This window comes from Pleurodeles waltl, chromosome 2_1, assembly GCF_031143425.1.
Source record: "Pleurodeles waltl isolate 20211129_DDA chromosome 2_1, aPleWal1.hap1.20221129, whole genome shotgun sequence".
In the NCBI taxonomy this organism is placed as follows: Eukaryota; Metazoa; Chordata; class Amphibia; order Caudata; family Salamandridae; genus Pleurodeles; species Pleurodeles waltl.
In genome coordinates this window covers 404,590,788-404,618,624 of record NC_090438.1, presented here as the reverse complement: position 1 = coordinate 404,618,624, position 27,837 = coordinate 404,590,788, and the positions used below count along the sequence as shown (strand labels likewise).

The 27,837-nt window shown below is 41.4% G+C and overlaps 1 protein-coding gene across 2 annotated transcripts in view; it reads left to right on the top strand.

The window, feature by feature from the left end:
* DIAPH2 (diaphanous related formin 2) overlaps positions 1 to 27,837 on the top strand; it is a 3,364,504-nt gene that overhangs the window by 2,042,809 nt on the left and 1,293,858 nt on the right. For both annotated transcript variants that reach the window (XM_069213107.1, XM_069213115.1), the window contains one exon: positions 4,054 to 4,183. In XM_069213107.1, coding sequence (XP_069069208.1) covers positions 4,054 to 4,183 — 130 coding nt within the window. The remainder of the gene's footprint in view (positions 1 to 4,053; positions 4,184 to 27,837) is intronic.

The window sequence follows — 27,837 nt, the reverse complement described above, 5'->3', positions numbered from 1 at the left end:
CAGTGCTGAACAATTCATAGCACTTTTTTTTAAACTGTCATGCGCTCCAACAGTTTACCTGCCCTAAAATTCACTGCCCCCAACCGGCTTTTCATTCACCACCTCCACCAGACTGACAAAGCTAATAGCTTGCCCACAGACAGGACCTATTGGCTTTGCCAATGCTTGTTTAATATATGAACATTTATTACAGTCACGCTCTACAGAGCCACACACAGTGGACCAAGAACAGTACTTCTATTTGTACTGCAAAGAACTCATCTTGTAAGCAACTACTATGTAAGTTTTAAAGAAGAGAAATTACAAGCATATGATCCCGAAGCTTTTAGCTTTTGTGACTTGAGAAAGGGAGGGTTGGAAAGTGACTAAATGGCCAGAGTGGAGTAAACAATAATGTAGCAGCAAGCATGATTGACTTCTACACGTGAATTAGTGTAATTACCAGTGCTAGATCCAGTGTAAAATGAGTTGCAATAACTTGTTTTGCAATTGCATTAACAATCTAAACTACCTGTTAATCGCTGTTCAGCTCTTTTAGCTTCCAGTTAGTCCATTTTCAATGAAAGAAATAATAAAAACCATGAATTAGCAACAAAAGCCTATTATTATATTGCATTTCTGAAATGCACACCATGGAGACAATGTACCTACAGGTTTTTCTTATGGATTATATGTGAACATTTTAGGCTTTCTTGCAGGTAATAAAGTTCATGATAAGACACCGTCTTTATTGTTACATTTGATAATTGTCAAACTTTTCTTATTTGTGTTAATTATCTTGCTTTAAAATTGTGCAAATGAAACCTTTTCGTAGGTTCACAGTTTGCTACTGATATTAACTTGCAAACCTCGGTATTGGGAATAAGGTACACACTCTACATGTTGTTTCTCATTTCAAGGTGCTCAAAATGTCACTTTTGCTGTATTTGCCATCCAAATTGTCACCAATATTTACTTGGTTAATAGTAGGTGGGGACATAACCGGGGGTGGCACAATTTGCACTTGACTTGTAATCTTGTTTTGGGCAAAAGCAGATGATTACATTCAAAACAGGGCCATATCCTGCGCTAAAACTGGGCTCGTTGCCGTGTAAGATACTTATATAGTGATATGATCCACGTTTTTACACTAAAGAATGTGTTGTAGAAACACTTTATGGGCCTCACGGCAGTGAACCTAGGCCATGATAACAGATTTTTGTTTTCAGTAGAATGATTTGTGGCCAAGAATATGCTTTGACCAGTGCTCACTGTGTCACATGATCTAACCAATATGTCATTGACCATGGCTAATAAGGATGAAACTGGTCTGGGTTTTGCTTGTGGTCCCTTATGAATGGAGCCTCGCCTGGCATATCAGGATGTGCTGCTGTCATTAGCAACAGAGTCAGTACTGATTTGCATAGGGTGGGCCTCTATCTCGAGTGACACTTTGGGTAAAATGATGAATTGAAATGACACCCAAGCAATTGCCAGTGGTTAGATTTTTCTAAGTATTCCTCCATCACCATTTGTGTGTTTGATGTTACGCCCTAAGTGGCCAAAGGTATGCTGGCTTAGAGTATGTCTCTATGAAGAATATGTTCTATGCTCTGCCATAGAACCCAAGCCTAATAAAGCCAAAATCAGTCTGGGTTTGTTTGTCGTCCAATCTGGAGGGTGCCTCACCAGCTAGTTCAAGACCTACTACTCCCACGAGGAGCAGAGTCAGTAAACAGGGTCAGTAATGAACTGTATAATGTGAGCCTCTCTATAGAGCAGCAGAAGGAGTGAAGACCAGGGGTTTGGAATGCTACACCAAGCAATGCCCAGTGACTAGACTGCTTACAAGCTTTCTTCCCATCACCTTTTGTTTATTTGATGTTACACCCTAAGTGGCAAGTGTATGCCCGGACATGGCATTGCTTGCTGTGCTATACCTCACTTATTTGGCCTAATAATGCCGACATCTTTTTGGAGTTGTTTGAGGTCCCTTCTAAAGTGGGCCCTATGAGGCAGTTCAGGATGGACTGTTTCTAGGTGAATCGGTATAAGTCAATTCGTTGTTCAGAAGAGCAGCTTGGATGAAAAATGATGACCTGTGATGTTATCCGAATGATTGCTAGTGGTTAGACTATTCTCTTGCATTACTCTTATCACCCTTTGTGTGTTTAATGTTGCTTTCTAAGGAGCAAAGGTTATGGCCAGATATGGGGTGCTTGCTGTGCAATAAGATCCAAGCTATACTTCACCTATGAACCCTAAAAATGCTGAAGTCGTGTGGGGTTGCTTGTGGTCTGCTCTGGAGGAGGCCTCACCTGGCATTTCAAGATAGACTGTTCTCGGTTTAACCACTGTTAGAACTGACGTGCATAAGTCGAGCCTTTGTCTAGAATGGCATCTTGGACAATAAATGATAGGTTAGAGTGTGACCATGAGTGATTGTAAGTGTTTAGACTATTTGCAATCATTCCTCCAGTGCCTTTTGTGTGTTTAATGCTTTGTTGATATCAGTTGTTGTGCACTGATGCCTTTTCAGTGGCATTCCACACAGTACATGAAAGCTAGAAGCATATAATTGCACATTGGAGATACCAATTGTATTGTTTTATGCATCCTTGTGACATTTAGTCGGTAGCTCTATTTCGACGTAGTGTGAGGACATAGACACCATAAGTAATTCTGTTTGAAATGTGTGTCTCCTTATCCTCAGCCCAAAGCTGGCACTGAGCTGGCTGAATACACAAACCTTGTTATATTCCGCTGTGGGAAGCATGCATTGTAGCAAAGGTCTATTTTACAGTCTCCATTCCATTAGCTATGTTAGACATTGTGCTACTTTGAGACCAATAATAGCTTTCCTTTCTGGTGGGGGTGGATGCTCTAATCAACTAATGAAGAGGGTCGATGTATATGATTGGGACTGTCTGAGTCTTTGTAAGACCTAGTAAGAGCAAGTCTTCGGAAGACTTCGTCCAAGACTCATAAACACAAACATGCATGAGAGACTAATCCATGATAAACCCTTATGGGCTTAGTCAACATTATGGTCATTAGTGAAAGCACAGCACAAAGAAAGAAATAAGTATAAATCAGGAAGCGGGCTTACCTAGAGCCTTCTCCCAAAGAATACTAAAAAAGAGCTGAGTATAAATTAAGTATGGATGGGTAGAACCTGCTTAGCTAGAATGGGTAGGAAAGTGTGGCTCTTCTCCAAAATACAACAGCTTTTATGACTTTTCAAGGAAAAGAACCCACAGAGATTGCATGGCATAGCAAGACAAGACTGTGTTGAACTATGTATGTTGCAAACACATAAACGAATAAATATCCTGGTAAAACGATACTTCTAGAAACGCTTGCTTCCTAATGCATTTCATTGATTAGGCAATGCACAGTAATTGAGGAAATACATTGATATTTAATTTAATGCTGCAAGACAATGGTTAGTTCAGGTAATGGATGTACACAGAGCATAGACAGGAATCTTTAGAACGTTTCAAACTAAAGAAAAGTTCTGAATATTGTTTTCTCAAGTGAGGACACATATTACATTACAGGCACCACAGCTGGGGCTTCCTTTTCGATGATACTCCTCAAATGGAGAAGCACAAGCACACACAGGGTTGCTCTCATAAAATAAAAGTGCAGCATTCTGCAAATATAAATAGCTGCTGACATGCTAACTGAACCACGTTTAAAATGTGCATTACTTTTAATTAGTAAAAGTCGCTTACATCGACGTCTGTTGTCCAAAGACGGCTTCTGTAACGGAGAATTCTGTAAAAACCAAAGCTGTGGCTGGGTGTTGTGAACGAGTTGAGATCTTACTGTATGCTTTACTCATCAATACATTTTATTTAATATTCTCCTCATGGTTTGTTTTTGATAAGTCCCTTCTTTTCAGTTTACCGAGGGACTAAAAATGTGTCATGATGGTGCCCCCAGGTTACATTGCGGCCGTTGCAGCGCTTTGAGCATCACTCACTTGACATGGACTCTAGAACCGAGTGATGCAAATCAATATTATTGTGTCATTTTTGTAGATTGATGTATAGCCGTCTCTTTTTCCAGATCAGAGACACAAAATCGTCTGACCAAAAAACTACGCTGCTGCATTTCCTGGCTGAAGTTTGTGAGGAGAGCTACCGGGACATTCTCAAGTTTCCGGAAGAACTTATGCATGTTGAGAGCGCAAGTAAAGGTAGGGATACATGTTGATTAAATTACAAAGATTTGTGAAAAAATGTTCTAGCATGCCCAGGGCATCATCATTATTTAGATTATTGGATTGAATAGACCTTAGGCGGTAACAACCCCTGTGGATATTGTTTCTACTTCTGGTTTTAAATTATTTCCAGAAAGCACACGCTGTTCTCTTTAGGGAGCGAATAAACTTCATTCAAAGCAAAATGTGCGTGTTCTATTGTTTGTAATTTTTGATGATTTTCTGGGTACATTTATTGTCATGGAATGGTACTTCTTGATTGGAGTTTCATAGTTTGAGGTGTTGACTGCATGCACACTTTTTAGAACCCGTATTTTAAGGGCACTGTACCATTAAAGTGCTGTCAATAGGTTTACATAAATCCCAAGTCTGAAGATTCTGTCTTCCATAAGGTAAAAGTTTTGAATTCCAGAGTACACCCACGCAACACTTTCTTATAGTCTAATTATATTTCCCTTTATTCCCTTTACTATAAGTGTTTGTGGCGAGAGCGCCTGTGCGTTTGTGGTTAAATCAGACTTTCAACCAAAAAGTTATTTTTCGTTTTTCTACGTACCTTGGTTCCGTTCATTGCACAAAAGTTTACAAAATAAAGTTCATCCACTCTGGATTCCTCATTGGCAAATTTTTTGCAGATCCATTCAGCGAGAAGCAAAACAAGAGGTGCTCACAAAAGTGCCATTTTCCATTTTGACCTCCAATAGAAGTCTTTGCTTTTAGATACAAGAAAAACGTTTAACAGATTTAAACCAAACGTGGCTTGTAAGCAGCATTTTACTCAATGAAGTGCCTTAGGTTGGATTGGTGTATATCCGTTCAGTATTTTTTCAAAATGTGTTATTTTGGGAATGATGAGGTTACATTTTAGAAACATATCACCCATCAATCTCAGTAGATTCACTAATCTAAAGAAAGATATATAGGCAAGATTACATTTTCTCCCGTTGTCCTTTGTGGAGTTAACAATCTGTCCATGCGCCTATCGGCTGGCCATTACAGAAAGATTTCTGTTTCAGGTGCCATTACTCAACATGTACCCTGAGATTTGGAAAAAATAAAACCCAAAAAGTGCACCGGGTGGTCTGGCTGAGCCTATCCTTACCCCAGGCCCATGTAAAGGGGCCCCATAAGGATCCCCTGATATAAAGATTTATCAAAAAATGTTCTTGTGGAATTCACAAATCCTGGGCTGGATCACTAAATGCTAGACCGGCCTCACGGACCTTCCACGGGTCTAAAAATTCACAAATCCAATGCAGGTTTCTCTATTTACGATTGTTAAAAAAAAAAAAGAAATGTGTATGACAGCTGTGCTTGTTCACTCCGTGCAGAACACAGTTGAGGCTGTGCACAGCAGAGGCTGGCTGCCTGTAATACACTGGGTGAAGGGCCTACACAAAGATGTGAAAATGGGGTCTCTAGATGGCCGTGGATTGCACCCTGTTTAAGCAGAGACTCCTGCTCTAGTCAGGATAAGGTAGTCACACAGCTAAGATAACCCCTGCTCTCACCTTTGGTAGCTTGGCAATAATTATCTGAGTAAAACAAGACCAAAACAATAAAATCCAACATACACAAGCAGAGATACACATTTTCAAAGATTAAATCTTAGTATAGCACTTCAAAACACAATAGCTCCAACTGGAGCTATCACTGCGTCTTGGCGGAGTCATTCCCAACAGTCCAAAGCCACTCGCAAGGGAGTGTGGGCAGGCCATGGAGTCACATGGACATCAGGTACAGTACCTCAGAAAAGGATGAGGAAAAAAGATGTTGCTCGGAGTTGGGGAGGTGAGGCATTGGTTCCTTGCTGTCACCAGGGTGGTGAGGTATCAGTTCCTTACTGACAGGCAGGGGAGGTGAGGCATTGGTTCCTTACAGTTGCAGGGGAGATGAGGTGGCATCTGTTTCTTACAATTCGGCAGGATCGCCACAGACTGTCTATGATTTTGTATAGATTCACACTTTTCACAGAAGTCTACAAAAATCACAGACTTCTACATTTATGCATAACCCTAGACCTGTGAATTGCCCACCTGAAGCAAAATCTAGCTGGGCAGGTTTGTTGTTTTATTAAATAGAGAAATCACTTTCTTTTACTCAACTGGGAAATATAAACAGTATTTAGGTGTTCCTCATACTCATCTTGCATACTAAATTGTGTTGCTATATGTAAGTCCACATATTTTCAGGATAAAACATGGCCACATTTTGTGAATACATCCACAGATGCAGCTGTGATGGTAATTAGCACCTTCATATCGGCTGCTAGCCACACCTTTCCTTGGGAACACCCAAATTCACAACCTAACTCTAAATTTACACCTACAGAATATCCACTATAATTGCAGATTCTATACTACCCATCTGTATGAGTAAATGTCGTTGGTCACTAATTCTTTGTCTCAGGGAGATAGGTGAGATTTAGTGCAGTAAAAAAAATGTGTGACTAACTCCTTTTATTTGATCTGATGGTATGAACTAACAAAACATAATACAATTATAACTCTGCAGAATCTATGCACTTTGGGGTAGGATGATAGTAATTGTTAATGATTATCAAGAGAATCAGATACAAAAAATCTCTTTGTTTGTCACTGTGACCTTGTGGGGTTCCTGTCCTTAAAAGATACACTTTTGACAGATAGCAGTTAGTAAGCGACATTGTAAAACACAGAAAAAGGCTGACTTGAATGTTCTACGTGTGATCTCTTAACCTGCACCGGACAACAAAGATGCTAAACTCTACAAACACTGACAGGTACTCTAATTATATTGCCTTTATTCTTTGATGATGATGCCCTGCAGCCTATCATCTTCTACAAAGGTGTCTGGGAATCATGATTACTGCCACTTTGAAAACTGATTGCCAAATATTGAAAGAAGTTTCAACATGTATTTTTCAAATCCATCAACATTGTCTGGTCTTATCCTCCCTTTCTTGTGAGAGCTGAGCCAACGTTTAGTTATGCCTGTAGAATTCATGAACATACTTGAAATATTGTATTATGCTGTTTTGATAACTTTTTTTTACCCATGCGCGTACTTACTATAAAAAACTCTCACAAGATAATAGCATAGGACATAGAAAATGTCATTTTCTTCTCAAACGAGTCTTCTGCCAATATCTCCTAAGCCATTTTACACAAGGTGGTGTGAGCTGCCAGGAAAGAATATTTCAGTAGGATAGTATAATTACATGAGAATTTCACATAGCTATGCAAACTTTTGTGAGAAAAAAAAAAAAAGTAATTTCAAACTATTCCAGGGCATTAGTAGCAACTATAGTATGTGATAGACTTTTTTTTGGGACCATATATGATATATGCTCTTGGTTCATCTAATACAAAGTGGAGTGAACAACTATGTATAGGGCTTTAATCCGGATGAAAGTCTTTTGACCTGAATTGACAGAATAGTAGGCAAAAAATACGAGACTGGTTCAAGTTTATTTTAATGCATAGTTAATAAAAACCAATACATCACATCATTCAAATAAAAACAAGATATATACAGTCTGGGATGACTACTATAAATTCCTAATGTGCGTAAGGATAATATTATTTTAAAAAGTCTTCTAATAGGTACCTCCTATTCCGAAGTAAATACAAATTAGCCGTACCCTTGTCGGTTAATCTCTAAAATACTATATGGAATAAGTGATAGAAGTAATTCCGTAAATTATGTACGGAAAATTATTATATTTATACCAATTATGAGCTTGTATTAAACATTTCTTTTATATTAAACGTACAAATTTGCTAAATCTATCATTCAGAACAATGTCAGAAGGTTTAAAACAGGCAATCACCGCTTGCCTGCAGGACCGTATGGCCCTTTGATTGAATGCTGCCTTCAATAGAGATTTGCATTAGTTTCGTAGGTCGTTACAAATACAGATCAAATCAGTTATATCTTCTAGCCCACGGCCACACAACCTGCACTGAGGGAATTATTGCAGGGCGCTCCCACGGGACTAGGTGGGCACCACCGGGGCTGATGCCAAATCGATATTTGATGGAAAGGTCCTTGTCTGATTTTGTCCAACCAGCCTCCATATATGGCTGATATTTCAAGATTTTAGGAATGCGATCTGATGGCTAATAACCTCTTGCTCATATTTACTGATCTTTTCCTCACTGTTTGATTTAAGATTTGTTTTAAGGCAAGGTAGGAAAGGTTCCCATAATTCCACTGCTTCCAAGTCTTTTAGTACCTGGTCTAATTACTGTCGAGATTTGAACTCATTTCTGAACGAATCTCTTTCCAGAGTGCTCAGCAGAGCTGATTTTCTTTCGTTAGCTGTAAACGTTTCCAGGCTTTGATGTAACTGGCTTTCCTGTCTATACATTGATTTAAATAGCCAAACTCCAGCCTAATTTGAGCTTGGGAGGTATGCCCCGGTAGCTGGAATAAGGACCTAACATTTTTTTTAGTTATTTTATTTAGGATAATCACATCTTGACCACACAGGGCTTCACTTCTGTTCCCTAAAGTTGGAATGAGTTTAGCTGCAATAGCTTGAAGTAAGGGCTGGTAGCTAGGGCCAGTAAACACATTCTTTAAAGTGCGGAAGGCGAACAGTAAAACATTTCCTTTCCTGTAAAGCGCCTGTTTCTGGGGGAGAAAAGAGCCCAGTTCATCAAAGAGTACACCCAGGTATCTATACTGATTTACTTGTTCCAAACCACCCTCTTGCATGGACCATTTTTTGAGTTCAGAAGTTTTTTTACTGATTTCCATCATTTTGGTTTTTTTCTGATTAATTTCCATTCCATTTTGCTCAGCATATTCAAATATCTTTATAATGAGCCGCCTTAGCCCTACTTTGGTTTGACTCAGGAGTACTACCTCCTACATCATCAGCATATACCAAGTTTGAAATGGTCATATCGCCAAGTTTTGGAGAGTGCACATTTACATTATTTAGTTCCGCAGTCAAGTCTGATAGGAAGAGATTAAAGAGATATGGTGCCAGTACAAAACCCTGTTTCAGTCCTTGTTTTGTCTTAATTTCCTTTGAAAGGAAGGATCCATCCCCTATCTTAACTCTTATCCGTGTATCTGTGTATAGCTGCTGAATTGCTTTTAACAGATTCTCCGGTATCTCCCAGGAGGATAATTTCTCCCATAGAAGGGATAGTTGTACCAAATCGAAAGCTGACTTAAAATCAACAAAACACAGATACAAGGGTTGATTTTTTGTAAAAAAAAATTTATACATTTATCAATAACCATGGATCGAGTTATAATATTTGCAGCCGTACCCAGGCCCTTTACAAAACCTGTCTAATTAGAGGGAATTATACTATTTTCAGTTGCCCACCTGCGAACATTCTCCATTAAAATCCTGGCATAGTATTTGGCTTCTACATCCATTAAGGTAATTAATCAATAACTTTCAGGTTGTGATTTACTACCTCCTTTGAATATTGGATGGATTATCGCCCTCCTCCACGATTGTGGAATACTTCCTAGCGCTATACAGTGGTTGAAAGTCAAGGCCAGTTTTTCTCCCCAAAAGCCAGGATTCAATTTAAACAAGGCATTTGGGATCACAAAATATGAGACTGTGTAATGAGGCAGGTGCAGTTGTGAATCAGTAGTACACTTTTTAGGTTTCGCCTGCATGCATGCTTGCTTAATCTATTGTTAATACCCAAAAAATCTTAAAAGGGCCTTAGAACTAGCCCCTTATTTACCTGAATTTACAATTGGCTTACTCCAACTTTGCTCTGATTTACGAGCTTCGGATTGGCCAGCATGTTGTCTTCACATCACTTCCTGTTGTCGTCTTTGTAGTCTTCTTCTCTGATCTTGCCGTGGAGCTGCCTGTGGACCAAGTACTCCTTCCGGTTACTTTCCATTGGATACTGGCCAGTGTCCTTTCTCTTTCTATGACGCTGAAGATACTTCTTTTTCTTCCTGCATTACGCCTTTTTTACTCACTGATTTCTTTTTCGCTGCTGTCTTCTCTCTCTTCTTTATTTGTTGTCGTTTTTTTTTCTTCCTGCATGCCATCTTCTTTCTTTTCTGACATCTTCTTTTTACAATGCCTTCGTCTCTCTCATCTTTTTTCCTTCTGTATACCATCTTCTTTCATATTTCTTCACCTCTGTCTTCTCTGTCTTTGCTGCTGTTTTCTTTATTCTTCACTGCAGGCCGTCTTCTGTCTTCTTTATTTGCTGTCCTCTTTCTTCTCTACCACATGCCGTCTTCTGTTTTCTTGCTTCGCGGTCTTCTTCACCACAAGCTGTCTTCTTTCATCTTTCTTTGCTGCCATTTTGTCTTCTTTCTTCACTGTCTTTTTTCTTCTTCTTTACCGCATGCTGTCTTCTTTCTTCGCTGCCATCTTCTGTCTTTGCTGTTGTCTTCTGTCTTCTTTCTTCTAAGTCTTCTTTATTCTTTACTGCATGCTGTGTTCTGTCTTCTTGCTCTCTACTGCATGCCGTCTTCTTTTTTCATTGTCTTCTTTCTTCTATGCTACATACCCGAATGCCAATAGGTTTCGCCCTTGTTTCTTTTTTTTAACTGGTTTACAAATATTCGAAAAAACATTCTAATAATGTTTGTTTTATCACATTTTAAACAAACATTATTATAGCATTTTTTCCAATATTTGTAAGCCAGTTAAATAGAAGAAAAAACAAAGGTGAGACCCATGGCTTTGTCAATGCTTGTTTAATCTTGTTGGAGTGAGGAAAGCATTAAATATAATGCACAGAACTATTATGCAATTATAACCACAATGTCCCACTATATTTAAAAAGAAAGAGAACCACTCCAATAACTAGCCGATCTGGTACGATAAAAAAAAGCCAGAATGTTAGACCTCACCCTGTTAGCAGTGTCACCCCCAAATTTTTGCTTTCTCTTACTGACCTTATTTTTGTTGGCTTTATTACCCTGTGCACTTTCCCACTGCTAACGAGTGCTAAAATGCTTGTGCTTTCTCCTTAAAACCTGTTAAACTGGCTTACACCTGATTGGTACTTTTAATTTACATGCAAGTCCCTACAATTGCTATTGCATGTATTCAGGGCCTGTAAAATAAATTCTACTAGTGGGCTTCAGCACACTTTATGTCACCCACTAAAGTAGCCTTTTAAAACAATTCTCAGGCCTGCAAGGCAGCCAGTAGTGCAGTTTTAAACTGCCATTTCTGCCTGCCAAAATAAACCTTGTTGCCAGGCCTAAACATTTATTTTTATATTACTTATAACTCACAGCTATGGTATGCACTAAAGGCTCAGAGGGCAAGGTGCAATGTATTTAAAATGTAGGGCATGTTTAGTTACGTTTTACATGTCCTGACAGTGAAGAATTTCTTAAGTAATTTTTCACTATTGTAAGGCCTATCACTCCCATTGACAAGCACTAAGAAACCTTATACCTTTAATAAATGCTAACTTTAGATTGGGAGCAGATAGAGGTGCTGTTCACACACAAATTCATCGTAGTTTAAAATCCTCTTTAATGGTGACAATTCTGAGAATGTCTTTTTTAGGAAATTGTCATTTTGTTGTCCTAACCACCTGTGCCATCTGCCTATGTCCTGAGTCACGTGACAGTGGGTGACTCTGTTGGGGTTTGTGTGTTGGTTCCAGACAGTAGCGCAAAGGGGGCTAACATGCAAACAAGATAGGCCATCCTGACAGGATGGCTGGGGAGGAGCTATGCCCAGCCTCACACATCAAAGGGCTTTCCCTCCTGCATACATGAAGAACTTGACACTAGGCCTGCCCTGCCATTTGTTACCCCAGCGAGTTTGGAGCGTTGACAGAGGAAAATCATTCCAGAAACCGATGTTGGGTTAGGACAGTAAGCCCCCCACAAAAAGGCTGGACCAGGTATAAACCAAAGCCATTCATGTGATCATTGGACCTGTGTAAGGCTCAAAAGGACTGCCATGCTTCCCTGCTGCCTGAGTACGGAGAACCTGTTTCCTTGAGATGAACCGAGGACCACCAGGCTGACCCTGAGGGATCGTTGACTGGCCTTCTGTGTGAGCTACTGCGAAACAACAACCCCCAGGGTCCTGCCCTGCAACTGCCAGCTGACCAGCACCAACTGGACCTACCTGAGCCCAACTTTGGCTAGAGTCTTATTGTCTCCTCCCAGCACAACTGAAGGTCTCATCGAACTGACACAACATGACACAAGACCTTCCATCGCAGTGCCTCTTTGCTTCAGACTGCTTCTGACCAGTAGATTCACTGGAAACAACCCACTGTGGTGCAGACTGACACAGGACCTCGCATCTCAAACCCAAAGACACAAAGGTACAACTCCCAGCACCCCGAACTCTGTCCTGTACCCGGCCTTCACTCCATTGTGGTTGGCCTGAACTTGTGACTTTGCCCTGGTCCAGTATGACGAGCTAACAGCAGTTGCCATTTTGTGCTTTTTAAGTGACATTTTTCACTACAACATTTAGATAGTTATAACTCTGGTTCTACTGACTGTATTTAATTAATTTTCTTGTCATTTTATTCATTAAAATGTACTCTATTTTCCTTGGGATCTTTCTTGAGTTGTAGTTCCTTTATTACTATTTGGTGCAGGATAAATAATTTACACACCGACTCTAAGGTAAGCTTGACTGCTTCGTGGCAAGCGACAAAAGGATTACGCACATGTAAATTTAGTGATGTTTTGTGGTTCACCCTGGCAAGGATTGTGTTTATTATTTGACTAGGGCTTCCACTTCTCTCAATTAATAGCCCAATTTCTTACACTGAACATGGCCCATCCTGGTTTTGCATTCTCGATGAAAAGTGGCCCAGTAATGAAGCATGTCACCTTGTGTCAGTGAGGGTTTCCATGCTTTTTAGATAATAGACTAGGAACAATGCATGCAGGTTATATTTCTTTTTTGTGAGTGAAAAGGTCCATCTATACACCCCAGAAAACATCTCTCACTTCCCTTTTTGTGTAAACTTGGATCAAAAAGATATTTATTATTTGATTTTTTGTTAAGGGCTGACCACACTACATGGGAGCTGGATTAAAGTGGATAAATGCGGATACATAAAGTTAGTGAAACATTACACAGTGCAGCTTACAGTTTAAAATATGTAGTGGGTGCCATGCAAGAACTCTATAGAATGCATTTGCCTTTCTAAATAAATATTCAAGATAAGTGGCGGCTGCCGCAAATCTCAAGTGGTGGACGGGGGCACAAGGCGGTGGGGGAAACAATTACAAAAAAAAAAAACTTACCTGTACTACCGCTGGCTGCCTCGCTCCTCTTTGCTCCTTATGGTGTTCCAGTAGTCCCCTGGGCACCAGCACAGGCTCCCCCACGCAATCCTAGTGTTGCTCTCATGCTATCCCCAGCATGAGACAAGCGTCAATATTGGTCTAAGCGGCTTGGTTTGCCACTCAGACAGTGCACTGGAGTCTGTGCTGTTTCTCCAATTCAACTGTACCTAAGATGGCTGGCCAAAGTGACATGCGCACTTAAGTGCACTCCACTCCTCCCCCAGCCCAGCCCCACCCCTCCATGCACAAGCTGACTCAACCAGCAGCTGAAAAATAAAACGATAATAAAATGTTGTTTTGTTTATCAGCTTCCGGCTCTTAGCCAATGGGGCGACACCCCTTCACCATTGCGGAGGAGCCTCTGCTGTTGAAGATAGTGATTGCTTAAAGATTGTACAAGTTGTGAAAGTTACAAGTCATCAATATATTTTGACTTATTCCATAACCACAGTTCCACTCAAATAAGATTTACATTTGTTAGAAGCCAATTTGCATTCATAATACTATGGCTCATGGTTAAGAATATAAATTAATCTTATACCTTTCATATACACTGTCATAGGCTGACACTAGTAATACTGATGTTGATAAACATTTGGAGAGCTATAACTTTTTGTTTAGGTTTGTTTTTATTGAGAAACAGCTTACTTAGGCTTATAAGACTCAAAAAAAGGTTTCCTGAAATTCTGTAGAGGTCTGAAGGCACCACTATATTTTCGATGTCAAGCAACTATGAAGTATATAAAAGTAATTGCCAGTTGCGGCTGGTAGGTGTTACTGGAGGGAGGGCGGCACGCGGGGGTGGTCAGAAATATTAATAAAATTGAGAAGAAAAAAAATACTTACCTGCACGCCATGCTCTGCCACCGCCGTTCCTCCGTCTCCTTTGCAGGCACAGGCTTCCAGCCTGCCTGCGGCCAATCCTCAGAGCAGACTGGGAGCCTGTGCAAGCTCTCTTCAGCCCTGCAACTGTGTTGCCGAGATGAAGAGAGCCTACTGGCATGTGTGTTTGGCCGGCCCAAGACAGCCGGCCAATCATACCTGCGCAGTGAGGGGGAGTGCTGTGCACTTCCCCTCACTGCTCGCCACCCCAGTGGCCCCACCCCTTTAAATGAAAATGATAATAAACCAAGTTTCTTATTGTTTTCTTTTAAAGGTTTTGCAGCTGCCACTGCTGGGCAGGGAGACAACACTCCTCAGCCCTAACAGAGGGGCCGCCCCTGGTAGTTGCACTGTCTGAACAGTGTCTTTCCTTTTGTTGGAATGTTTGAATCACTATGAGAGGAATGGAGGGTAGGGCTGGAGTAAAAAGAGCACTGTATGTGTACAAAGTTTAACAATTTTTCACAATCCTGTTAGGGATCTGTGGACTGCCACAGCGATGTACTCTCATTTGTAGGTCTTTGAGGCATACCTGTGAATGCTATTCCGCTTCATAAATAAAGTTTATGCAGCGCAAGACAATATTCGTAATGTTTACCAGTGTTTTCACAATATATTCTTAAGGTTTGCTAAGAATAAAACAAGCGCTAGCATTCATTAGCAGTTTTCGTTTGCCAGCGTTAGCAGTTTAATGATTCTGCATATGTAACGATCTAAGGGAGTTTCAGATAAATCAACAGCCCCAAACATAGCATCCTTAAAAACAGATAACCTCACAAGAGGGTAATGGTAACATTTTCCTTGAACATCGAAGAAATACTTATTTTTCCGATACTTTTTAGGGACATTAGAATGACTACTAGATGGTGTTTTTAAAGAGGCTTTGAATGTATCCCTACCAGTGGTGGTGAGACGAGACAGAATTGGGGCTTGTGGAGAGGTTGCTGCGAACACACCTGATTATGCAGAGAGTATCATATGGGTGAAGTGCAGATTAATACTGCAGAACTGTAATCACTGGTGACTCAATGCTAAATATTTTGATGTACATACAATCTTGTTTAATCCCATAAGGCCTATCATTTAAAAATCAGTTTTGTTTGCATTATTTATGGCTGGCTAGCTGAACTTCCATTATTATTGTTATTGTGGAGGGTTACACATAGGGCCAGAGTTACTTCTATTTTGTTATACTTTTGAAATATGGTTAAAACGCCAGTTCAAGTCTCACATCTAAATCATAACTGTGCATGTTGAGATATTCTTCTAACATAACAGTGGTCTTGTCTGCGAGAACCTTTTTCCTCTCTCCCCTGACCTGATGGACAAGCTTATAAAGTTTGTGCGTGCAAGTTGTTAAATCTAAAACCTGACATTTTGCGTCTGTTAATGGTTTTGTGCACACTTGCCATACTTTTGCTCTCTGTTTATGAGATAATGAGATGAGTAAAGGTAGATGCTTGTTTTTGTAACATTATGTACTGATTATATGTGTTATGTGCTAATCTACATTATACACTTCCTGTAACTGAGATATTTGGTTGTGTGTGTAACCGCCAATAAAATACCACTTCCTTATCCGCACTATTACCACACAACTAAGAGCTGCTCTCCAAACAGAGAAAATGGCAGATCCATGAGGATAAGAACATTTGATTCACATCCTTTCTATTTCCAATAATAAAATAAAATTTAGTTTTTACCAAGGCCTCAGCACGACACACAGATCTCGCCAGCACATGTGGACCAAGTCATGAAATCACTGCTTTTGGATCCTTGCCACGCAACAGCTGTCTTTTACCCTTTTGTCCAATTTCTTCTACTTTCTCTGCCTTGCTTCAATAGCACCCTTCTAATTTAGAATCTTCTTTTCTAATATCATAGTAATACACCACCTTGTTTATAACATACCAAAATGAGTCAATATCTATACCTATGTGTGCCAGTCTTTCCTGTACTACATCTGATCCGTTTTGCCCTTAAAAATTTAAACACCTAGCACTCTCTATATCTTTCTTCTTGCTTCCCCCCAGCTATTAGATGTCTGTCTTCTTACTTGCTCTAGGCTCATATATGCCCACTTGTTATCTATATGATCGTCTCCAGGTTGACTTACCAGCCCTGTACTCAACTCCTGCTTCTTCCACCCTTCTTTTCCACTTTCGTTCACCATAACTACTTATCAGTCATACTTACCCTTCTTCAACTCTCAGTAACATTCACATTGTTGACTACTCACTCCTGTCCAGTTCAACTCAACACCCTTACTTCTATCAGCATTTCTAGAACCTTCCTTTAACAGTTTTCCTCTTACCTCTCAAATCTTGTATTTCCTTTTCTGTTTTTTCTGAGCCCTGTTCTTGTATAACCTCATTGCACCCCGGCTTCCATGCAGTACAATCAGTTCAGTCTGCTGTCTCACATATCCCCAACTTTAGATAACCACAACCATATGTCAGTCTTCCTTATCCTTCCTGACCTTCAGACTGATGATGTCTTACTCCGCCATGCACAATTCAGCATTTTCCTTTCTCTTAGCTTCAATGTAGGCACACTTAGAATGTTATTCCACTTTCTGTTTCCTTTTACTGTTTCAAGGTAGTCAGCTCAGTTGCTGTCCAACAACTTTCTTGTCACCATCTCATAAATACCTAACACACAGTCATTTACTTTGCAGGATCTTCACATCTTCCTCCTTAAGTTACCTTTCTCTTTTTCGCCTTCTCTGATCATATCTCTGCTGATGAAACACAAATTCACTCAACTTGTCTCTCTCACACGTCAACTACATATTCACATTTCTAACTGATCCACTCAGGCGCAATTGGATAGCTTTATGTACCTCAATGTGCAATTCACCCAAAATAGAAGCTATCAGTTTTCTACTGAGCTGTCCATGAGTTCTAATCCCAGTTTGTTTTACAAGCAGTGGCCTCAATGACATTATCAACCTGCTTCTGGCCTCTGGTGCAATCCTGGCACATCTTGAAAAAAAGGGGTACATGACTATGCCTCTTCAAAACAAACCAGTTATGGATGGGCTATCTATGACAAGTTAAAGACTAATAACTCCTCTACGTACGCTCATAGGAAAATGTATTTTCATATCATTGTCTAACTTTCTGGAGATTAAGGGTTTCTAGAAAGATCTCAGGCTGGTCTCTGTCCTATGCAGGATCTTGAGTGAGTACTATCTGCTGCTCTTGGTGAACCTCTTATAAAAAGGGGTGACAGGAAAGAGGCTGGACTTTCCCTCAAACTCTCTGCTAACATCGATTTTGTTGCCAACTTTATTTTGGTTGGACAGCACACATCTAAATTACTTTAGAACCTTACAATCATTTAGCTTCTGTCTAGCTAAGTGGCTCTAGGTGGTGAAAGTCTTCTCTCATTATTCGGCAATTGTACCATCACATATTCTTGTGCTCTTTCCTGTTCTTTTCAGCTTGAATGCTTAACCTCTGGGAAAACTTATATTCATTTGGGTTTAAGATGTTTGTCTACCATCATTCTGCAATTTCCAGATGTCACATGTGAGAGTGCTTTACTCCTATTTTTCAAACGTAATGGCAACAAGACTGCAAACCTGGACAGTGGTGAGAACATAGTGTCTTTGGCCATTGTGTTATAGCCTAAAGCCTTGAAATCAGTGTGCACTCTGCTCCTTAGTGGTAAGATCATGGGCTACATAGTCAACAAAGGTGTGTCCCTTGAAACTTAAATGCAAAGATTACGCCCCTGCTACTTTATCCAATTGCACCTTTTATCCACCCTCATTCTTAAAGCCTGGTCATTGGCATCTGTGTTTTAGCACTCTTTGATTATGGCAATGCCCAATTTTTAGGGCTCATCAAATCTGTAATATCAAAATTGCAGTAGATACAAAGTTGGCCTTTTAGACTTGCCTGAAAATAATGCAAATTCCATGACAGTAATGCCTCACCTTGATCACTACAACTATTGCTAGTGAAACAACACATTCATTTTAACTGTGCATGTTCTACTGTATATTCTTCAAGACAGGGCCAAAAATGGTTCTTCATCCAATTAGTTAAGGAACCATGAGCGTGATTTAGAGTTTGGAGCAGGGATTCATGTCCATCAGGGCATCAAAGTAAATTAATGTGTTTCCTTGATGTAGATCCTGACCACCAAATTTAGATATGTCTCTTAACATTGCAGGATTCACCGTCACAATCTTTCTTGTCAGTGATGTAAAAAATTTGACAGATGGCTCCATCAAACATGATGGTCAGCAGTCAAACTTTGACACAGTTTTACTTTTTCAAAAACAAACTCTTACAACGGGAGTTGAAAAAAGTAAAACTAATCACTCTAATCATAGGAATTTTCTTCCATTGTGCGTGGGTCATTTTTAAATTTATTTTTGCTATCCTTCTTTACCAGATTTTTTCTGGTGGTGACACAGAAAAAAAAGCCATCTGACCACTCACTCTAAGTTGGGCGTGCAGTTGGATGGCTTAACTACGAAGGCCCATACTCCATCAGGCAAAGTATGTCAGTGACAGAGATAGACTAGGCCCCATCATGGACCTACTGTTGGCCTGGACACCTCTAAATTACGTGGGTGAACCATATGTTTGTCAGATTGCTTCTCCACCAAACTCTAAATCCTCACCCTCAGTATTGCTCCATTTAGCCAATACCATTGTGGCTGAAGGACTTTCGAGTACTTCCCCCAGAATTATGGAATGGCATAATCCTTGGGTCCTATTGCATTGACAATCATTCAAAGTTTTGTAGCGACCAGCAGACTCCTTGTTTCTGTTAGCTGCATATTACTCTCCTCTCAGGAGACACATTTGTCATTCCCCTCACAGTAGCCTAGCAAAATCATTAGTTCCTGAAATACATGAACGTTACAATTAATTACATGAAATATATAAATTCTATAGCTACAATACTTTATAAATATAAAGTCAAGACGTACAACCCAAACAGGTCTACATGCAGGAAGGGTGCATTAGATTATCTTCACTACCTCATCTTAATGTGCAAACACATTAGAAAGGGGTGAAGTGTTTGGCTGAAGCAAAGGATACTGGTGCAAGGTCCTGTCTGCATTTACTGTGTGCCCTCAGTCTGCTGCAGCTTGTTCATCACCTGCACCAGACACCTCCCCATCACATTCAAGTGGCTCCTCCAGAACAAACGACAATATTACAAACTGCATGTGGTTGCTCCATGGATATTGCCCTATAAAAGTCTACATACGTAGCATTCACCTAACTTAAAGACCACAGAACACACGTATCAGGTTTAACCTGAAACCTATGCTTGCCCTGACTGCTTGTAACATATGTGCATACATCTACAAATAATTTTGACATATGCCTTCATAAAAAATATCAACTCACTGTATATTAACCTTTTTCACACTAAGCATAATATTCTTTGGTGCCTATACTGTGTTAAAAATGTTCTAATATATATATTTATATATACTTTTATCAAGCAATGAATCGTAAAACACTCAACCGTCATCCTGCAACGTTGTATGGGAGACTACATTACCACTGGGATGAATTCATCCAAAAACCATGCATGTTTTATTTTCAGAAGAGTATAGTCTCAGTTATTCTTCGCAAACCTGAACAACTTTGTCTGCCCAGATGTATAAAATGCTACCTTACTTAAGATATGCCTCTAGGAAAGTGTTTAGTCGAGCACCAATGGCTTGAGCGTCTGCATTGTGATTATGAATACTAGAACTCTTGCTGATGGTCCAGTTAAGCAAAGTACTTGAATGTTAATTGGGTTTAATATATGGCTAATAGTAATGCAGCCTTTCTATTATAAGAACCTGTTCTGAAGAGTATACACAAACTTCGCAATGTCTGCGATATCAGCATTATTGTCATGCTGGGTTCAATTAATGCTGATTGTTAGACCTGACAGCGTTAGGATGGTCTTCCCCCCAATTTTTGCATGCCTCCCTCCATTTTCCTGATCTCTTTTTTGCTGGTTTTAGGACTTTGCAAACATTGCCACTTCTGACCAGTGCTATAGTGCTTGTACCTCTCTCTTAAACATGGTAGAATTGGCTACTACCCAGTCACCATATTTAATTGACCTATAAGTCCTTGGTAAAGTGCCCAGGGCCTGTAAATTAAATGCTACTAGTGGGCTTGCTGCACTGACTGTGACACCCACATAAGTAGCCCCTTAACCATGTCTCAGGCCTGCCATTGCAAGGCCTGTGTGTGCAATTTCACTGCCACTTTGACTTGGCATTTAAAACTACTTGCCATACCTTAAACTCCCTCTCTCTCTTTTAGTACATATAAGTCACCCCTAAGTTAGGTCCTATGTAACCTATAGGGTAGGGTGCTGTGCAGGTCAAATTAAGGACATGTACTCATAGGTTTTACATGTCCCAGTACTGAAACACTCCCAAAGTCTTTTTTCACTATTATGAAGCCTGCTCCTCTCATTGGCCAGCATTGGAAATGCCCTTATATACTTTTTAGTGGTATTTTCTGATCTAAAAGGAGTGGTGTTGTCATGCTTGGTATGGTTGGAATGGTAGTGAGAAATCCTGCTTATTGGTGGAGTTGGATTTAACATTACTATTTTAGAAATGCCACTTTAAGAAAGTAGGCATTTTTATGCACTTAATGCTCTCTGTGCCTGACAGCCTGTCTCTAATCCACGCCTGGTCTGTGCTGGTTGACAGCTCCCCTTGAGCATTCCATCCAGACAGCCATAAACACAGAACACTCAGCTGCATCTGCATTCATCTGGATACTGATGGGCCGTCCTTGGCAGTAGGAGTGGAGGGGCTCTCACACTTCAATGCCTGGTGGCCTGACCCCACACAGAGGACTGATAACCCCCACAGATCTCCTGGCAGACATGGCTGGGTTGAAAGGGGAAATGGTGCTCTTCAAAACCACTCTTTGAAATCTCCTCCACTTATAAGGCACATTTGGGTGTATATATGTACTCGGTCTGTAACCCCCTAAGAAGCAGACACTTCTGGACCTGCAACTGGGCTTTATCAGAAGGACTGCAGTGCTTCCCAATGGACTCGACTGGACTGCTTTTCTGGAAGGACTGCTCTTCTGTTTGTTGCACTGCTGCCTGCTGCTCCCTGATGCTGCTGGAAGGACTTTGCGCGTTCCCCCCATAAGTGATCTTCAAGGGCTTGTCGCTTGCCTCCTGTTAAGAAGTCTTAGATCCATCAAAGACTTCACCTAAAAGAGAAAATCCAAGCCTCAGTGCGCCACGCCAGAAAAATCGACATAACATCTGTCTCGTGGCTGAAAAATTGATGTATACCTGCATAATCGATGCAGCGCCTGTCTTGCAGCTGAAAAATTGATGCAACACCTGCAGGCTCGACACAGCGCATCTAGGGGCATATTTATACTCTGTTTGCGCCGGAATTGCGTCTTTTTTTTGGCGCAATTCCGACGCAAAACTAACTCCATATTTATACTTTGGCGTTAGACGCGTCTAGCGCCAAAGTCCATGGAGTTTGCGTCATTTTTTAGCGTGGACACCTACTTTGCGTTAATGATATGCAAGGTAGGCGTTCCAGTCTAAAACATTGACTCCGAGGCACGTGCGCCGTATTTACACTCCCGGGCAAAATTCACGCCCGGGAGTGGGCGGGTCAAAAAAAATGACGTCCAGCCGCTTTTGCGCCGTTTTTTAGCGCCTGGTCAGGGCAGGCGTTAAGGGACCTGTGGGCTCGGAAGGAGCCCAGAGGTGCCCTCCCATGCCCCCAGGGACACCCCCTGCCACCCTTGCCCACCCCAGGAGGACACCCAAGGCTGGAGGGACCCATCCCAGGGACATTAAGGTAAGTTCAGGTAAGTATTTTTTTATATTTTTTTTGTGGCATAGGGGGGCCTGATTTGTGCCCCCCTACATGCCACTATGCCCAATGACCATGCCCAGGGGCCAGGGGACAGGAGTCCCCTGGGCATGGCCATTGGGCAAGGGGGCATGACTCCTGTCTTTGCTAAGACAGGAGTCATTTCAATGGGGGTTGGAAGTCGAAACAAATGGCGCAAATCGGGTTGAGGCGAAACATTTGCCTCAGCCTGACTTGCCCCATTTTTTGGTGCCCAAGCTCCATATCCCCCTACGCCGGCGCTGCCTGGTGTACGTCATTTTTTTTCACGCACATCAGGCAGCGCCGGCGGCTAACGCCGGCTAACGTCATTGAATAAATACGGCGCCCGCATGGCGCTTCAGAATGGCGTTAGCCGGCGCTAATTCTTTTGACGCAAAACTGCGTTAGCGCAGTTTTGTGTCAAAAAGTATAAATATGGCCCCTAGAGTTCCCATGCATCATCCCAGGGCGTCAATTTGTCATCAACTCCGCACCGCAGTAAGGAAGTGAGGCTGCATGTCCAGAAATCGATGTTTTGCCTTTCCTGTGAGGAAAGAATCAATGCATCATCAAAGCATTGTCTCACTAGTGAGGGAAGAATTTACACCTCACCTCCTCTGCACAGTAAGGAATCAACACATTGCTTTGCTCTGCAACACCTCGCCTCCTCTGTGGCCCGCATCTCTTTTGTTTGTGACACAGTCCATGTACTTTTCACTAAGGAGATACATTCATTTAATTGCTACAGACGAAGACCTACTTAAACCTCTAAAATAGCTTGATATCTTGACCTGTGTATATTGGACCTTTGTCATTTTGGTCTTGTTTTATTCAGATAATTATTATCTATTTTTTCTAAACTGGTGAGAAGTACCTTTTGTGGTGATTTCACTGTGTTACTGTATGAGTTATTGCAAAAATACTTTACACATTGCATTCTAAGTTAAGCCTGCGTGCTCTGTGCCAAGCTATTGGTGGTCCCTACTTGGACAAGGTGCATTCCTCTGCCAACTAGAGACCCAGTTTCTAACATTGATGCAGTCTGAGATGGATCTGATATGAATAGTGCCAACACACCATTGGGGAGCATACATGGGCCCTCTCCAATCCAATGCATGCTTGAAACCAAGGTTCAGGCATGGCTAGCCAGAGCTTATTTTGTATAAACCAAAGAAAACTATTTGTTTTTTTCCATGGATGTAAAAATAATTTGGTAGTATTACAAGCACACTGTTACCTTCCACTCTCTAATGTAAACCACTATTAATCAAACCGCTGGTGGTCACCCACTGTTTAGATTACTGTCCAAGCTAGGTTTGGGAGGTATAACTACCTTTCCATAAGAACATGTAGCGCATGACTTGTCACAAACTATGTTAAAAGAAATGATGATTATTCTAGTGGCAGTGGACATGTTGGGGCGATTGATGCACTTGTAAGCCCTTTAGGACAGTAAAACTATGATAATGGGTATTTATCATGCCCTAATCTACAGTAGCATATATTAATTAGGATGAGCTTCATAACAATACAACCACTTTCAAGGGCAAATTAAATTAAGGTGAAAAGGTAAAAGAAAAAAACTTTATACACCATATGTTAGAAAACCATAGCCCATTTCTGTCTCAGGTGTGCCAACTATGGAAACCCATTTTGATGTATAAAATAGGGCTTTCGGATTATGAGAATATCCTTGAAAGGGCTTGGCACCAGGCATGTAGATATTCTTCCTTCTCTCTCACTAGCTGATATGAGGTTATATAATCTTTCATGCCTGGAAATTTTGAGTGTCAGGTGAGGTGGCCTGGTAGCCCAATGCTAGGTGGGGATGCTTGTAAACCCATTGCTAGGTGAAGTAGGTTAGCATTTTAGTTTAGTTTAGTTAGTAGCCCAATGCTGCATTGCTTACTTATTAACCTACTTCTGAGTACGGCAGCATGGGATCCAATTTGGTCTAAATGCCTGCAAGATGAAAAGGAGACAATCGGCATTGAAGTAAGAACATCCAACAAAAGACAGAAGAAACATGGCCATCACACAGCAAGGCACTGTTCTGCTGTCAGATTTGATACCTTGGTTTGTGGACGATTGCGGATGATCTCCTTCACTCTGACACTTGAAATCTCTCCTTGTGCAACTACACAAAACATTTGCATGCATACAGCTCTTTCAACATAGTGGCTTGTTTGGCGCCTTTAAATCAAAAAGAGTTGTGTTTTTTGGCAGCGCACAGGTAACTGCAGCCTTCAGCAGGCTTCAACTTCTTCTGATGACCAAATATAAATTGCCCAGAGAAGACAAAATAGGGTTTATGTATAGATTTCCTACACATAAAGTGATTGAATCAAACTGCTTACCCACAAACGAGGCCAGAGATTCAAGTCATCCACTGTGATGTGGTGTTAAAAGTCTGTAACATTAAGCAGATAAACATGAATGGTGACAGTGAACAGAGAAATTGTCCCCAAATACTAAGGGCCTGATTTAGATCTCGGTGGAGGGGTTACTTCTTCGCAACGGTGATGGATATACCCTCCGCCGAGATCTAAATCAGGTCCTAAGGCTGTAAACAACAGGAGTGTGCTAGAACAGTATAAGCAATAAAACTATAGCAATATTTAACTGATACTGTTTCAGAAAGAGCGTGATTTCGCCACTTACAGCCTCTGTTAAAACCAGTCACCTCTTCTCTTTGTCTAGCAAGCTAACACCCGCACGGTGGTGCACTGTCAACATCCTGCTTAATTTCTCATTGTGTGTGTGCGCGCGTTGGTCGGCACCACGAAGCTGCTAGGTGGTATTTTATCACTTTATACGTTTGCAAAATTGTCCGTATGCAAGGTCGTGCTCATTCTGAAAGGACACAGATACACAAAAAGGGCTTAGTGTAAACAAAACGGACAGAAACTTCAAGATTACATGTTAACAAAACAACAATGTCAGAAGGTGCCCAGGGAAGAGAGAGGAGCAATAATACAATTACAGAATCTTCGGAACACCTGTTATCACATCAACACATGTAGCACGAAAGGGCTGTTATTAATGGTAGCTGTTTCCAGCAAAATCCTTGAGATTTAACTCCTGGGGTTTTTTCCTGGAATAATTCCAACGGTAGGGCCATTTATGAAGCAGTCTGATTTCAAAAGGGCAAATTTCGATATAAGTTTCGGAAAATATAAAATCGAGGTTTTATTTTATGGCTAATATATACAGGCGGCTTTGAAGCTGGAGGCTTGCTGGGCTGCCTGCTTGCACTTTCACTTCCGATTTCCTCGCTCTTATCATGAAGAGCCTGGAGAATTGGAGGCAAATGAAATAAACAGCCTGCCGCATCCCGCTGTATACAAGAACTCAATTTCAAAGTGTAACATATTGATTTTTCATATGCATGTAGAGTAATGCAAAATAAATATATAAAAGCTAGAGGGTAATCATCCATCCTGCCTTCAACTGCTTTGTTTAAAATATTATATGTTATACTTCTTTAGATTCTAAATACCTGTTTTGGACTTAAAGAAAGTAGTTACCGTGCTGGGATCCTGGAAATAAATCTGAAAGGGGCATTAGTGTCTATAGGCCCAAAGAATCATTTAGAACCTTTGGACATACAAAGGAAACATTTTGCACAAACTTTGTGTTCACAGTTCCGGTTTGACATAAAATGAACCAGTTCACCTACATTTACCCAATAACGTGCTCCTATTTACCTTGGACTGCAACCATTGTCTGAGTTTAATAGGAGCCTGCTGGGGGAATCAACCTTTTTCCAGTCGGTAGGCAAAGGATGTAATAATCAGAGCAGATGCTTAAGATTATTCCCGTGAGCCCAACAGCAGTGTTACCAAATGCAGGGTTACCAGCTATATCCATTTTATTCCACCAAATGTCTCAGTTTAAATCACCCTTTGCTTCCTGTTTTTTTTCTGTCATTTTTGCAGGTTACTTTCGTCTGTGATTTGTCACTCGTACTTTTTTCACTTTGTCCTTCTTTATGCTTTCTCTCCCATGCTCCTTCTTCCTCTGTGTCGAAGTTTGATTGTCTGAAAGTCTTTTGGAAAACAAGTCCTCACAACTGAGCGCCAATGCATGCATGCCCAAATTAAACACCGTTTAATTTCTCGTATTTAGTGCACAGTTCTCTCCTGACAAATTAAGTATCATGTGGCCAAGAGCGGATTCAAGTTTGAAAGGTCGTTGTAGTCTAACAAAAACTTTCCAGGGGGCCCCAACAAAGAGGTTATTCCCCTCCTTACATCGCATAATGGTGGTTCTTGCCTCCTGACAAGCTGGGATTTTGAATGCGAAGCTCAGCTGATCTCAGCCTTATTTAAGTATCTCCAGAAGTTCTGGAAACATACCAGCCTCAATAATAAAAGTTGGGGAAAATGGGGAAGGGAAAAAGAAATACAGTAGTTCTTGGAGTAGTAGAATGCTGAGGTTTATAACCCTGTGTGTTATTGGTGTTGGCTTCCCGATTAGTAAACTAGAAGTGGACCATGGTGCGTGCTCTAAATAAGAAAGGTTCATATCAGTATATAACAACCAAGATGAAGTAGAAAATTTGTTGCAGATCAGCTTACCCTGATCCCTGACGTAGGGTACTATGTTGAGACCAGACCAACCCCAGGTCATGCTCCATCGAACACCCTCCATTGCAAGACCTCTGCGGCTCCTTCTTCGATCGCAAGATTACGGAAATCCATGACAGCTTCAACTCCTCGCCCCTCATTACCACCACGTCCACCACCAACCCCAACGCACCCAGCCACACCACCCTCTTGCTCTGCCGGACCCACATCAACGACGAGGACACCATCAAAACCATGAGCACCATCCACTCTGGATCTCCCTCCGACCCCTGCCCCCACCAAGTCTTCAACAAAGCGAGCCCCGTCATCACCCCCCAACGCCGTATGATCATCAAAAGCTCCTTCGAGACCATCACCTTCCCGGAGAGCTGGAAGCACGCTGAAGTTAACGCCTTGCTAAAGAAACCCAAAGCGGACCCCGAAGACCTCAAGAATTACCGACCCATCTCCCTCCTTCCCTTCCCGGCGAAGGACATTGAGAAGATCGTCAACGGCCAAGTGACCCACTTCCTGGAGGACAACAACACACTGGACATCTCCCAATCTGGATTCCGTAGGAACCACAGCAACAAGACCACCCTCATCGATCGACATCAGCACCATGCTCGACAAAGGCGAAACCACGGCTCTCATCCTCCTGGACCTCTCGGCTGCTTTTGACACCGTCTGCCACCACACCCTCTGCACTCGCCTCTACGACGCCGGGATCTGCCCCAAGGCCCTGGACTGGATCACATCCTTCCTCTCTGGCAGAACTCAGAGAGTCCGCCTCCCTCCCTTCCTGTTGGAAGCCACCAAGACCATCTGTGGCGTTCCCCAAGGGCCTTCTCTCAGCCCAACTCTTTTTAACATCTACATGGCACCGCTCGCCAACATCGTCCGATCCCACAACCTCAACATCGTCTCCTAAGCCGAGGACACCCAGCTAATCCTCTCACTTACCAAAGACCCCGCCACCGCCAAAACCAACCTCCATGACGGACTGCATCTCATCGCCAACTGGTTGGAGAAGAGCCGCCTCAAACTTAACT